The sequence below is a fragment of the Octopus bimaculoides genome, chromosome 7 (genome assembly GCF_046866305.1).
Source record: "Octopus bimaculoides isolate indiv1 chromosome 7, ASM4686630v1, whole genome shotgun sequence".
Classification (NCBI taxonomy): domain Eukaryota; kingdom Metazoa; phylum Mollusca; class Cephalopoda; order Octopoda; family Octopodidae; genus Octopus; species Octopus bimaculoides.
This window is the reverse complement of record NC_142934.1, coordinates 29,391,855-29,406,675: the sequence shown is the minus strand read 5'-3', so window position 1 is coordinate 29,406,675 and position 14,821 is coordinate 29,391,855. Positions and strand designations below refer to the sequence as shown.

The 14,821-nt window shown below is 33.9% G+C and overlaps 1 protein-coding gene across 4 annotated transcripts in view; it reads right to left on the bottom strand.

Moving 5' to 3' along the window:
- Nucleotides 1-14,821, bottom strand: part of LOC106868486 (PDZ and LIM domain protein 7) — a 156,215-nt gene that overhangs the window by 7,902 nt on the left and 133,492 nt on the right. For 2 of the 4 annotated variants that reach the window (XM_089355080.1, XM_089355081.1), the window contains 3 exons: nt 8,550-8,763; nt 3,772-3,996; nt 569-651 (listed from right to left, as the gene is read on the bottom strand). In XM_089355080.1, the coding sequence (XP_089211206.1) occupies nt 569-651; nt 3,772-3,996; nt 8,550-8,763 (522 nt within the window). The remainder of the gene's footprint in view (nt 1-568; nt 652-3,771; nt 3,997-8,549; nt 8,764-14,821) is intronic. The other 2 variants (XM_089355082.1, XM_089355084.1) reach the window with 1 other exon arrangement.

The following is a 14,821-nucleotide window of genomic DNA, read 5'->3' as shown; positions in this document are numbered from 1 at the left end:
CACACAACATGCATACATATGCATGACACAATCACATAATTACACACACACACACACACACACACACAAAATCATATATAGACAATATCACATACACACAATATGGTACTCCGTCGGTTACAACAATGAAGGTTCCACTTGCTCTGATCAATGGAACAGCCTGCATGTGAAATTAACATGCAAGTGGCTGAGCACTCCACAGACACGAGTACCTTTAATGTAGTTCTCAGGGAGATTCAGCATGATACAGAATATGACAAGACTGGCTCTTTGAAATATCAGTACAACACATTTTTGCCAGCTGAGTGGACACAGTAACACAGACAATCAAACATACACACAGATAATTACATACACAACCAGGCACATAATTACACACCAAATCCACTCACAAGTCTTTAGTTGACATGGGGTACAGTAGAAGACACTTGCACAAAGTGACCAGCAGTGGGACTGAACCCAAGAGTTCATGGTTGGAAAGCAAGCTTCTTAACCATACAGCCATGCTCACACCAGTAACAATAATTACAAAAATGAATAAATAGAATAAAAAAAAATCACAACTTACAGTACATTTGAACTGGTGGTGGAGGAGGTGGTGGTGGTGCAGGAGCTGCAGGAGGTGGTGGCGTGTAGCTTGCCACTGGAGCCCTGTTGGTGACAAGACAGACAGATCAGATATGGTTATTGTTTGTAAATAGTTAGGCCATTCTCCAAGGTGTACTTTGACAAACCCCATCTAATGTTAAATTCACTAATTAGATATCTATTGTTATTATTCGATATTTTAATTCTTGTAAATTATTATTGCTGTAGTAACGAAACAACTACAAATTCATCTATTCCTGACTATTTGCAAAACATTTTGTACAAGTTGACGTAGTTAGAAATAATAATAATAATAATAATAATAATAATAACAACAACAATAATAATAACGTCTTCAAATTTTGCCACAAGGGCAGCAATTTTGAGGGAGGGGAGGAGTCAATTACAGCAACCCTAGTTTTCAACTGGTACTTATTTTATCGACTCCGAAAAGATGAAAGGCAAAGATGACCTTGGCGGAATTTGAACTCAGAATGGAGCGGCAAGCGAAATACTGCTAAGCATTTCACCCAGCATGCTAATGATTCTGCCAGCTTACTACCTTAATAATAATAATAATAATAATAATAATAATAATCCTTTTTGCTATAGGCACAAGGCCAGTGCTTTTGAGGGGAGGGAGCAAGTTGATTACATCAACCCCAGTACTTGTACTTTATCTTATCGACCCTGAAAGGATGAAAGGCCAAGTTACCCTCGGGTGAGCTTTGAACATAAATAGATGAAAGAAAAGTCATTAAGCATTTTCTGCAATGCATTAAGAATTCTGTCAGGTTGCTGCTTTAATACAATAAAGGTTTCAAATTTTGGAACAAGGCCAGCATTTAGGAATGGGAGTAAGTCAATTACACTGACCCCAGTGTTCAAGTGGGACTTATGTTATTGACCCCAAAAGGACGAAAGGCAAAGTCAACCTGGTGGAATTTGAACTAAGAAAGTAATGATGGATGAAATGGCGCTGAGCATTTTGTCCAACACGCTAACGACTACTAGCTCACTGCCTTAATATAATAATAATGATAAGCTTATTGTACACAGTGTTCAGGTGCACTACTACAGCATGTTATGAAAGTAGTAGGTTGTTACACCATAGCAAAATTTTGTTTATTAAAACAATGTGTGTGTAATTACAACATCTGTTTGTATTTTTAAAATCTTCAGATAAATGAGTTAATACTTTCTATTAAAATAAATGGAAAAAGATATCAAAATCCACAATGTCTGTAGTACTTTTCTTCAAACTTTTAAGGAGGAGACCAAATATTTTCAATGAAATTTTAAAAATTTCCTGCCAAATGTGAAAAACTCTGAGAAATTCTTGGAATAGTCTATAGGTTTATGGAACAACACTTAGAGTATTGGTCTTAAGCAATTTAATCAATCAAATGCTAAACTACAAATTGGAAGGGAAACTCTTCCAAATGATCATCTTAAGTCACTTTATGAACATTGATAATAATGGGAATACAGAGCTATATGTATTCTTTCGTCTTGTTACTTTGTAATACTTCATTTACTCCCTTTATACCAAAAATAGAAACCATTAAAGGTGGCAAGCTGGCAGAATTGTTTGCACATTGGACAAAATGCTAAGCACATTTTCTCTGGTTCATTGCATTCTGAGTTCAAAAATCACAGAGGTCAACTTTGTCTTTCATCTTTCAGGAGTCAATAACATAAGTACTAGTCAAGTACTAGGGTTGATGTAATAGACTTGCTCCTCCCCTCAAAACTGCTGGCCTTGTGCCAAAATTATAAAGAACTATTATCATCACTATAATAATAATAATAATAATAATAATAATAATAACTGAGGGTAGTACTACTATTTTACTAATATGGAAATTTGGATATTGTTGTATGTTGGCACAACTTTTTAAACAAGCACTTGCTCTTTCATTACTGATAACCAACTATCTTTACAGCAGAGATGAAATTTCTTGTCAGTCAGGTAAGCTGAAGCAAGCAGTGTTTTGTTGTTTGTCCATGGGAAAAACACAATAGCTGTAGAACTGATGATCAGGTAGTAAACAGTCCAGTATTTTACAGCAATTGCTCTATGCACTAGTAATAACTAGTTTTCCTATATGTCACCCTGTAATGTACTTAGTCAATATTTCCTGGGGTCATTAGGTGTTTCAAGTCTCAACATCAGACACCCTCGTTCAGGCAACCCAACCAGAGTTGATCAAGCTCTAGCTTGTGTTTAGATATAATATCAATTCTTTTAAAAGAAATCTTAATAGTTTAGACTTCAGTATTGATTTGTAAGATAGGCACAAGACCACGCATTTTAAGAAAAAAGTATGGTTGATCATATTGACTCTAGTACAGTAGTACCCTGGTTTTCGTCTATCTTTAAACTATGACTTTGAAGTGACTTGTATATATAAGGGAACTATTACTGTGTATATATATCAGAGAATGTATATAAGTCAAAACAATTTGTTGGCCTTTTATAGTTTTTTTAATAATTGTTTATGTTATATAATATTATGTCATTATAGTCATAGCATATGTATATTATAATATAAATAAATTATTGGATTGTCAATAATAACTCTCTATTTAATTTATTTTCGTAATTGCATTATACCCATATTTATATGGTATTCAACTGATGTACCAGTGAACTGGATGTTTCACACACTCCTTTGAAAGATCTCTTTTCCTGAGTTTGTTACTAAAGCACGATTTATTCGTGATTAGAAACATTCATAAACTGAGGTATTACTGTATTAAATAGGTATGAGAAAGACAGGAGATAAAGCACAATTTATTCGTGATCAGAGTTGTTCAAAAACCGTGATACTACTGCACTTGCATTTCTCCAATCCCTCGGAGGGAGGAAAAACAATGAACCTTGGGAAGATTTGAAATCAGAGAAGTAAAGAGAAATAAGAATTTAATATAGTATGGAATTTTGCTCACTACTATCAAACTACCTCAGTATATTGCTGGTACTTAGTTTTGTCACTTTTTGGATGGGAGACAAGTAAAGTGAACTCTGGTGGAATTTGATTTCTGATTATGGAAGCACAAGACTTAATAATAGGAAGTAATTAGACCATTCTTCCATGCAAACACTGTAGCGATCAATGTTGAAAAAGGAAAAAATTTAAAAGGAAGTTTCAAGAACTGATTAAGATTTGTTACTCCTACCCATCTAGTTTTTCTTGAAGACGCTTGAAAGTTTTAGAATATAACGGCACTGCTGATGTATCTGCTTGATCACTTTCTCCATGTATCAATTTGTAAGTCTCTGATGGTTTATACATAATCCGACCCTCACCATCATACTCAACACCAGATTTCTCTGCATCTACAGACACAGAGGAATCATTTGTCAAGCTAGATTTCCTTACATCACCATTCTCTTTAGAATCTCTGAAAAAACATAGCATGCACTATTCATGCAAAAACAACAACAACAACAACGGCAATATTGAAACAATATCATGCTTAAAACAGATATAAGAAAACACACACACACACGACAAATAAGAAAATATAACATACAATAACAAGTTATTTTAAAAAATCAGCTAAAAGTAATGACAGTAAATGCATGCTGAGAAAAATAAAAATAACAAAAAGTAAAAAAAGAATGCATATAATTATCTTTTGAGGTAAAATAACCTACAATGATGAAACATTTGTCTAAATACAGCCACTTCCATTTGATATAACATTCACAATTATCACCATCATTGTAATATTAATGTCTAAATCATTGTTTCTTAATTCTCTTTGTCCTATGCCCCTCCATCAGTGGGGCATATACCCCACCTTCAGAAATACTAATCTAAACTTAATCACAAAAGACACATGCTCAATAAGAAGGAAATAATCCAATGAGCTGGAAAGATGGAAAGTAAAGTCAACACTATAAGGTCTGAATCTAGACTTGAAAGTAAATATAGTAAGGCATTTGGTGCTTGTCACAGGGTGTGCTATGGTACTGAACCTACCACTACCTATAACTAAAAACATACAAACTTTTGGCTATTTCCATACATAACACAATTCTAAACCAATTTAAACTTGGTTCTTGAGTGTGCATTATTAAATTTGACCAGATTGTATCAGGATTTTGCAAGAACAGAAACATAAAAAATTTTTTTTAAAATTACCATCTTTGGTGGATGATGTGCAGCACTTATCTAACCTATCCAGAATATATATCCCTGCTATAATACTGCATCATTATACTATTACAATATTTGATAAAAGCTACTGTAGAAGTAATTAGGTAACGAAAGAATTTTTTATAAATGACATCAGTTTCAGAAAACTATGGTACTTTTTGGTAAATTAGTTCACATGAAAATGAATATTTTAGCAGCAACTCTAAATGTTCACAGCAAAAGATCTAAAGAATGATAAAAATACAATGTATTTAATTAATAATGATAAACAGAAGATTGATAAAGCGCATATTGTTACCATTTCTTAGGTCTCTGATGGTGAGTATTTACAGTTCTTGGTAAAACAAAGTTTAACTGATGGGGCTCAGTTTTTATACAACTGAGGAAGATTCAGCAAAAGATAGAATGATGCAAAATTTCATCATGATCACTGCAATGGTTCAATTCTGTGATATTGTTTATGAGAGACCACGCTATCCATCAATAGTTGAACTCTCTACCAGTTCAAAGGTATTAAGTTCATGTCCCAGTTTTTCTAAGCTGTCAGAAACAGACACCAGGTTATGTAAAATCATTATTTGTGGTTAATCAGTGTCCTCTGTAAAAGGAGAGAGATTATTTCTCATCTCATTAACATAAAACCTGATATAACTATCAGACCTTCTTTAGCTTATGATCTGGAGCAAACAGAATTATGTGTCTTGCACAAGAGAACACAATGACCCTAGGTATAGGTCTTGAATTCATAACCATGAAGTTTGAAGCCCAGTACCTTAATCTTACAATCTTTAAATGTAGACACAGTTTATTACTAAAAAAATAACTTAATTTAAACCCTGATTTAATTGATGTATTTTAGAAATAAAAACAAGGAGTTGTACCATTTCTAAGACATCAATGACATGTGCAAGGAATCCTTACAACCAGGAAATGAAGCCAAATTGTAGAACTTAATTGCATTTAATGATGGTAGCTAATAAGAAAGAACTTAGGAAAATTGTTCAAATGAAAATGGAAACATTAAATATAGTGAAATTCATTTGAAAATATTCTTGGATCTCTAACATTACAGAAGACAATGAAAGACAGAAATTTTCAAATGAAATATGAATGCTAAAAGAGTTCTAAAAGGTAAACATAAGTGCTGGAAACTATTTAAAATTACATGCTACTATTTCAAAGCTTTAGATACTAGTATAGATTCTATAAATATAACTTGTAATATTGGTAGTGGCTATAATTGATCAAAGCCTATAAGGGTTCTTGGGTGGTAGAGGTGATGGTGGTGGTTTCATCTAAGTGGAACTAAGAAAGGGAAGGATTTAAAATTGTACTCAACCTATGATCGAAAAGGTAAATATTTATGGAGGACTGACAACCCTACAATAATAAAAGCTGATTTCCACAACAAAATGACTTGTTATATATATTAAATTTTGTTTCTTTTTAAATTCTTTTCTATTCTAGGCACAAGGCCCGAAATTTTTGGGGAGGGGGCCAATTGATTAGATTGACTCCAGTACGCAACTGGTACTTAATTTATCGACCCCGAAAGGATGAAAGGCAAAGTTGACCTTGGCGGAATTTGAACTCAGAATGTAAAGATAGACAAAATACTGCTAAGCATTTCGCCTGGCATGCTAACGTTTCTGCCAGTTTGCTGCCTTTGCTTCTTTTTAAATTGAGAAGAATTACAAAAGAAAAAAAAATCTATCAAACAAAACTAACAGATTGTTCCTCAATATAAGTTGAAAAAAGGGGTAAAAAATATATTCTTAAATAATCTAAATGGTGCAATGTAAATCTTTAAGTTGTTTGCATCTATGGCATGAGAGGAAGTTGTCTTTCTTATAGAATACATCTATCCTTGTTCATCACCAATTCATTTAACAGTGATCCAGAACAGCATAGAACACTCAATTACGAACCATGCTACACATCACGAATTGATAACGTATGTTAGTGATGATATATTTCAGGTATTTTTTAAAATTATTTACTGATATGTTCCAAAGAAACTTCAAAGTTGTACAGTACTTGTACAGTACAATACAAAATTAACAATGATTTCTACAGCACAAGTGAGAAATACCAATGATAGTCTCTCTTTTAAAGTATCAAAATTTAAAATTTGTAAGGAAGATATATATTCAAAACACTGACTGAGAAATATTCTTTCACAGCTTAATTATGTGTGTGTGCATATGTATGTATTAATTTTTATGTGAAGTTATATATAAATACAATTTAACATTTAATTGAAAGATCATTGAAGAGTACATAAGTTTTGCAAGGTAAAAGTTGACAGTGGCTTCGAAACTTCAGCTTACTTGCAGTCAACTGTTGATGGCTGCTAGTAAACTAAAACTTCAAATAACACACACGAACCAAACTATAAGTTATTCTAAATGCATTTAAAAATATATATATATATATATATATATATATATAGGTAAATATGGATTTTAAAATATTGAACTGATGTGGAAATCAACTTTCATTACTATTTATTATCCTCCTTTATAATAAATTTTATACCTTGGAAGTGGCAGAATAGAAATATCTGAAACAAAAAGATATTTGAGCTGTTTGATAGTGTATAACATAAATTCATAATTACATATTTATAAACATGATGTCACACTGAACAGAAATATTACAAAACTAACTGGATTATTTGAAATATTGCATTTTCTTTTTTAAATTTATTTTGGGTGTCTTTGTTGAGAAATGAAGATGAAGAATATATCTGATTAGCTATTGATATTCATCCTTTCTACAATTCACAATGAAAGAAGAATACTTTTTGAGGAAAATTTTTTCTCTCTGAATATAGATTATTATTTAGAAAAAATAAGAAATGTTGATGGCGGGAGGTCAAAATTGCTCTACAGAACATGTGAAAATGAATGTTTGAAAATGAACTGTTTGATATGTCATACAAAACAATGGATTTGGTTATAGATTTCTTTACTCCTACTGGGCATTTGCATAGTTGCCCCCTTTATTTTTGCTTTATTTTCTTAACCCTTTAGCATAATGCTTGTTTATACTTATTGTTTTGAATTAATCATGCAATATCTTGATGATGTGACTATTTTTGGACTGATATTGTAGGTTGGTGAGAGAAACCAGATCTGGTTAATTTAAGCATAAAACAGAAAAAACATTTTGGCTGCATATGGTCAGTTTAAAGGCCAAAGGGTTAAGGAATCCATAGATCATGACTAAAGACCTCACCTGCTTCTAGAGAGTTGGAACTCAATCAGGCTTGCAGGGCCCAACACTTTACAAGTGATTAACTAAAAAAGAACATTATAGATGAGAAGAATAAGAGAAGCAAAATAACTTCAGTTGTGGTGTAGAAGTGGCTTGTTGGGAACTTACTGTCCATTCTACAGCACATACTTTGTAAAGCTGAAGAGTTATGGAAAATATTTTCAGGGTATTTACTATCAATGTCACCTATTTTTCATATTTAATAATTTCTGTACAATGTGACCTTCATGTTTATCAAACAATAGATTACATACATTTCAGTTATTACACCAACTATGAGCTCATACGTACATACATACATACATATCAACAACTGTGAGTTTATGCATTTAATATACATACATAATACAAAGCATTCTGTACTAGCTTGTACATACATGATAGAAAATACCCTACATATCCTACATAATTTTAGCATAGGCATTCTGGAAAGAGAAAGAGAACAAGGACAGTAGAAAAAAAAAGAAAAAGGTTCTGAATGTTGAATATAATGATTTGTGTTGTTTTCATTACCCATTATTTGAACTGATTAGTAAATGTGTTTGATCCTTGAAAGTGTTGGCAGCATTTTCTTTGGAATACAGCCCTATAGGTGAGTTGTACTGCCAGTTTCCTACAGCTTTTACTGTATTCCCTTTGTTTGCTTGTTGAGAGGGTAAAGGAGAAACACTTCGAGATCTGTTGGGTGACTGCATCGGATTCAAGGGTCTCAGGGTTGGAGGGGGTTCTGAAATAGTTGATCAGGTAAATAGTTTGTCATTTTATTAACATTTTTTTTTTATTATGAGTTGTAATTAAGAATGAGAGAGAGAGAGAGGGGTCATGAGTGAGTGAGTGAGAGAGAGAGAGAGAGAGAGAGAGAGAAAACATGTATAAGAGAAATAGAGAGAAGGCATTATGAGAAAGAAATAGAAGAGAACAGTATGAAAGAGAAAGAGAGAGAACATGTATGAGAGGGGAAAAGGAGAGGAAATTTGCATATGTGAGAGACAGAAGCATGTAAGAAAGAAAGGATATATATATATATATATATATATATATATATATATATATATATATATTTAGAGAGAGAGAGAGAGAGAGCTTAAGAAAAAGTTTAAGAGTCAGAAAGAATGTGAGAACGATAGAGAACACTGAGAGAAATCAATGTAAAAGTGAAAGCAAAAAAGAAGATAAAGATGACAAAAATGAGAAAGTGAGAAAGGAATGAATGTGAAGGAAGAACAAAGACACAATGAGCTAATTTTTGAGAAAATGAATATAATGTATACCCACTTCTCTTTTTGCTTCTTTATTACCAGAGTTTTATCAAACATTGTTAGAATTATTGATAGTGTTTATATAATTAGATATAATAATGTTGACTGAATTAACTCCTAATGTATTACTGCTGTTTAGTTTTAAATAATAGAAGAATTAAAAAAAAATAATAATGGTAAAAGACAAAACTAAATGCAAAAAGTTGTTTGTCATATCATTGCTACATACTAGACTGTAAGAATATTATCTCTATAGTCTGGGTCAAATTATGCACATTAAAGTTATCTTGGGCAAGTGTCTTCTACAATAGCCCTAAGCCAACCAAAGCCTTGTGAGTGAATTTGGTAGTTGGAAACTGAAAGAAGCCTGTTTATATATATGTACCTGCATCTGCATAGGTGTGTTTGTGTCTCTCTCTGTGCCTTGACATTGTGTAATAGTTGTACATGAGAATCACTGTCATATAAGCAGCATCATTCATTTCCAATCTCTTGTGAAAACATGTTTAGCCACGTGGATATATTACCTTACTTGGAAACAGTTGAGGGGTGGTGACAAAAATGGCATCCAGCCAAAGGAAATCAGCCTAAATGAATTCCATGTGACCCATGCAAGTATAGGAAAGTGGATGTTAAATGATGACTTCTTACATAGGGATAAACAATGCCAAAATTTTGAAAGTAGGAACAGCCAGGTGTTTATTTTATTAATCTACTTTGGAAGAATGAAAAGTGATTTCAAAATAAGAATGATTTGAGCTGGAGAAACTATAGGGTCATAATTGTTGTAGCATCAAACATTGTATCTGGTGCTCTCATCAGACCAATAATTAGATTTATTGCAGTTTATTTTGACTGAAGCACAGATGGCTTTGTGTTCCTTCACATGGCATGGCATCTTGGTTTACTATAGACATAGCTTGGAAACTGTATGGAAGCTCATTGTTTTTGTCTTTGTTTGACAAAGCTTTGGTGGTGATGACATTTATAAAAAAAAATGTGGTGGTCCAATGTGCAAAGACAACGAATAAAATACCTTATTTGTGGGATGATTTCATGGTTTGGGTGTTATAGTGTGGATGCCCCACAGAGTGAGTACCTTGTGGTGTAGGTGTTTTAATGCAGAGAGGTGTAACATTGCAGTGTGTTGCATTATAATGTGATATGGTGCACTGCATAGTACCATGTGTTTCATACCATTTAATGTATGCATGCTGCAGTATCAAGTGATGTCTAGTGCTGTATAGTGTAAAGTGGCATCACTATCATCATTTTTACATCTCTTCCAGCTCCTCTCCAATTACTTACACTTTTATATAATTCTTTCTACTACAGGCACTAGGCCTGAAATTTTTTTCTTGTATGTGGTGGTGGGATGGGGTGGGGACTAGGCCAGTTGATTACATTGAACACTGTGCTTGACTGGTATTTATTTCATTGATCCCCAAAAGAATGAAAGTCAAAATTGACCTCAGTGAAATTTGAACTCAGAACATAAAGATAGATGAAATGCCACTAAGCATATTGTCTGACATGCTAATGGTTCTGTCAGCTCACTGCCTTTCACTTTTATATAATGCAAAGTAACATGTATCAAAACAACAGAAAGAAACCTGTTCTGGCTCCTTTCATTTCTTAGCCACTCATCTAGCATAAAGTTGCCTCCCTTTCTACTATAGTTACATTCAGTCGAAGGGATCCTACTCTCGTAAAACTACATGGTAACCTCACTAGTGATGGTGCCATGAAAAAAAATAAAAGCTCCAGTACACTCTAGAAAGTGGTTGGCATTAGAAAGGGCAATCCAGCCATAGAAACCATGTTAAAGCAGACATTGGAACTCAACACAGCCCTGAAACTTATTGGATACTGTCAAACCATCCAACACATGCCAGCATGGATGACAGACAAATAATGGCAATGATGGTGGTGTATATGTAAATCAATCTAATGCAGAGTTGTGTAGAAATATGAAATGCTAAGTGTATAAGGCAGCAATACACAAATAATACATAATAGAAAAGCATAATGTGGTGTTTTAGTGCAGCCCACATCATATTTATTAATCCAGAACACCTGTACATTTGTCTGCAGTTAACCTCTTTCTACTACAGCGCTTGACACATGATAATCACATAAATAAGATAAATATAGAAAGAAAATAAAAATGTTTCATAATCTAGTTTCTTGTAATTTTTTAAAATAGTTCTTCTTATGAGTTATTTTGAGATAAAAGTATTTTAACAATCTGGTGCTTCTATCCAGCACAGAACCAAAATATTGTCAGTCACACTTTGAGTTTCATAACACAGAGCATAATGAATTCTTTCATCTCTCTCACTATCTACTATACACCAACCCAATCCTCTTTGTGCATGTATATACCCACCCAACCCTCTGTAGGCACCTTCTAGATAGATGATAGCTAGGTATCTATAAGGAGTACAACAGAAACGACATAACTAAAACTAGTAATGTGTAAATATTGTGATAGATCTTGCAGCAAACAGGCTGTCTAGAAGGTTAGAGAAAGCTCTCCTTCAACTAAACAGAGATGTGTGTGAGAGAGAGAGGGGGAGGGCAAAAAAAAAAACACAAACACCTTTTCTTAGCTCTCTTATCAAATAGAAAAAAAACAACAAAAATATACTTGCTTTTTGATTATACTGAGCGACTGTTCCCCCACCCCATAGAATTAACAGCCAAGCCTATGTTAAACAGGTAGCAGCTAGCTTGCTTGCATGTAAACACCCTAGCTTATTTTCTTTCTGATATTGAGTTCCAGCTAGATAACTTTGTATTGTACACAACCAAATTTGGTCATGAATGACAATTGTATAAGTATACAGGTGGTATATTCCAGTGAGAAATAATTAGACAAAATAACTTTTTTTTTTTAAATTAAGGAAATTATTTTCATTTGATTAGATATTTCATTTCATTTAGGTTTTCAGTACAGCTTTTTTTCTTCTTCATGTCAAATCTGAAATTTTTACACAGTGTTTGAATTCTTTGTCAAAGCATGTAGATTTGTATTCCTTCACTGCATTATAGAATGCATAATGGTCAGGTGGATAAAGTATTGGAAAACAAACTTACAAGCTATAAGTTCAAATTCAGCGCAGGCATATTGCTGTTTTTAAACATGACATTTGTTTCAGTTTAGCTTAGTTCACCAGTCTACCAAGAGTAGGGAGCAGATCATTTACAAACATTATTTCTGAAAACTTGGGGTCTCATTTCTAGTAGAATATACAGTTTACACATTTCAGAGTATTTATCCCTAAACCATTACAAGACAAAGTCTTCAGTGGTGTTCCAATATCCCAAATGATTATGGAACTCAGCTGTAAAATCTGTCAGAGCTGGCAGGCATTTATTTTTAATCCAATTGTTTATCACTCAAACTATAACAGGTACTTATTTTACTAACTTTAAAAATAACAGGACTCAAAACAGTGATATCTAAAATTAATTATCTATAAGACTATTTCTAGTCTATATTTAAAAAAAAAAGGACATTTCCAATCCATAGGGTTATAAGGTTAGTTTCCTGGTTTTTGTGGTGTATATTTCCCCAATCCTTGATGAGATGACATTCTGTTGCTGGATCATCCATTTTTGCCAGCTTCATGGATTAGATGAATGTGAAATGAAATGTTTTGCTCAAAAACATAATACATTGTCTGGGCTAGGACTTGAAACCATAAGCTTACAATCATGAGTGCAACACCCTAACCACTAAGCCAGGCACCTCCATGGTGCTTATTTTACGAACCCTAAAAATAACAGGACTCAAAACAATGATATCTAAGATTCTTGAGTCATCTCTTGACATTGGCTCTTTGCTGAATATTCAAAATATTCAAGTCTAATTGATTCAATCCTCTTAAATGTAAATAGGTACCATACAGAGGTATAAGCTCAAAGCTAAGTAACACAGTTACTGTGTGATTAAGATTAGCACAATTGTGCAGTATTAAACTTGAATCTTCTGCAAGCTAAAGAAAAGAATGGATATCCACCATAAATAATTCCAAACCTGTTAAAATGGCACTGAAGTGATTTCTCTGAGATATAAGAACAACAAATCATATTGATTTAATGTCTAAATGAAGAATGGATACTGAAACTTTAATGAATATCAATATCTTAATCCAGTGTCTAGACATTGCATGCTTCCCTGAAGACCTTCAACTAATGTAGGACTGAGACGGATGGCATGCTCAGGTCAAAAATGCCTGAGCAAACTCAACCAGAAGATGATGAAAATGTTAATTCTAGTATATACCCATCCCTATAGTACCATTGTAGAAGTCTTCAGTGAAGTGCAGATTGGATAACCAAACAGGTGCAATATCTCTGAATTTCATTTTGGACATTAATATATCTATCTTAACCAAGCTTCAAACTGCCTGCTTTGACTGGAATAAAGCAGACTGGAACTCTTATCGTACCGAGCTGCGACGCCCAAACTGGTTTGAATTTTATGTCTATGGAGATGTGAACACTATAATTCAGAACATTCTGAATTCAATATGGATGGTATGTGCAGCATCGGTACCACGCAAGCACAAAAAACCACTCAATAGTGCAATTTGGGAGACTGCTGCAGTCCGACTTGCCAGGAAAGAACGTCATAATGCTGAACAGGAATACAAAATGCACAAATCAGAATCAGAGATTAACAGGAAAAAATGCAATAGATCATCCAACCATCTCAAGCAGGTGAAAAAAAGGCAGTACTTGAATTCAAACAGTGCATAGCAACCAACCCTGACAGCAAAGTGTTCTGGAGGTATGTACATTCAAAGCAGAGAACTCACACTCCAGTTGGTCCCCTTCGCAATCCCCACACAGTCCAGATTACTGACAATCCCAAAGAATGTGCAGAAATTATTGCTGGATGCTATGCAGGTATCTTTACTGTCGAAAAGCAAAATGTTCCATCTCCATCACCTCTGACATCGGACTCTATAACTACTATGAAATTTACACCAACAATGCTACAATGCCACCTTAAGAAATGTAACTATGCCTCTTCTGGTCTCGATGATGTTACATAGCTACTTCTCAAACGTGGTTGGTGCTTTCTTCTGATCCAACTTTCACTATTCGTTCAATTCTGTCTTGACAATGGTGATACTCCAGAGCAGTGGAAAACTGCCAGTGTTATCCCTCTGTTCAAAAAAAGGTGACTGCACATCGCCTGTCAACTATCGCCCCGTCAGTCTTACTAGCTGCATCGCCAAACTGATAGAATATTGTGTCAGAGAAACCCTCTGGAACTTCTGGAAGTTTCACAGCCTCATCCAGCCATCACAATTTGGATTTATTCCTAACTTCAGCTGCTGTAATCAATTCACTGAGTTTTTTGAGGACATTACCTGAATCACTGATGGCGGCTCCTGGGTGGATGTTGTTTACCTTGACTTTGCTAAGGCTTTTAATTCTGTGCCACACAAAAGACTTATCGTGAAACTCTCTGCAATGGGTGTAAGAGATGATCTCTATAACTGGTTGAAG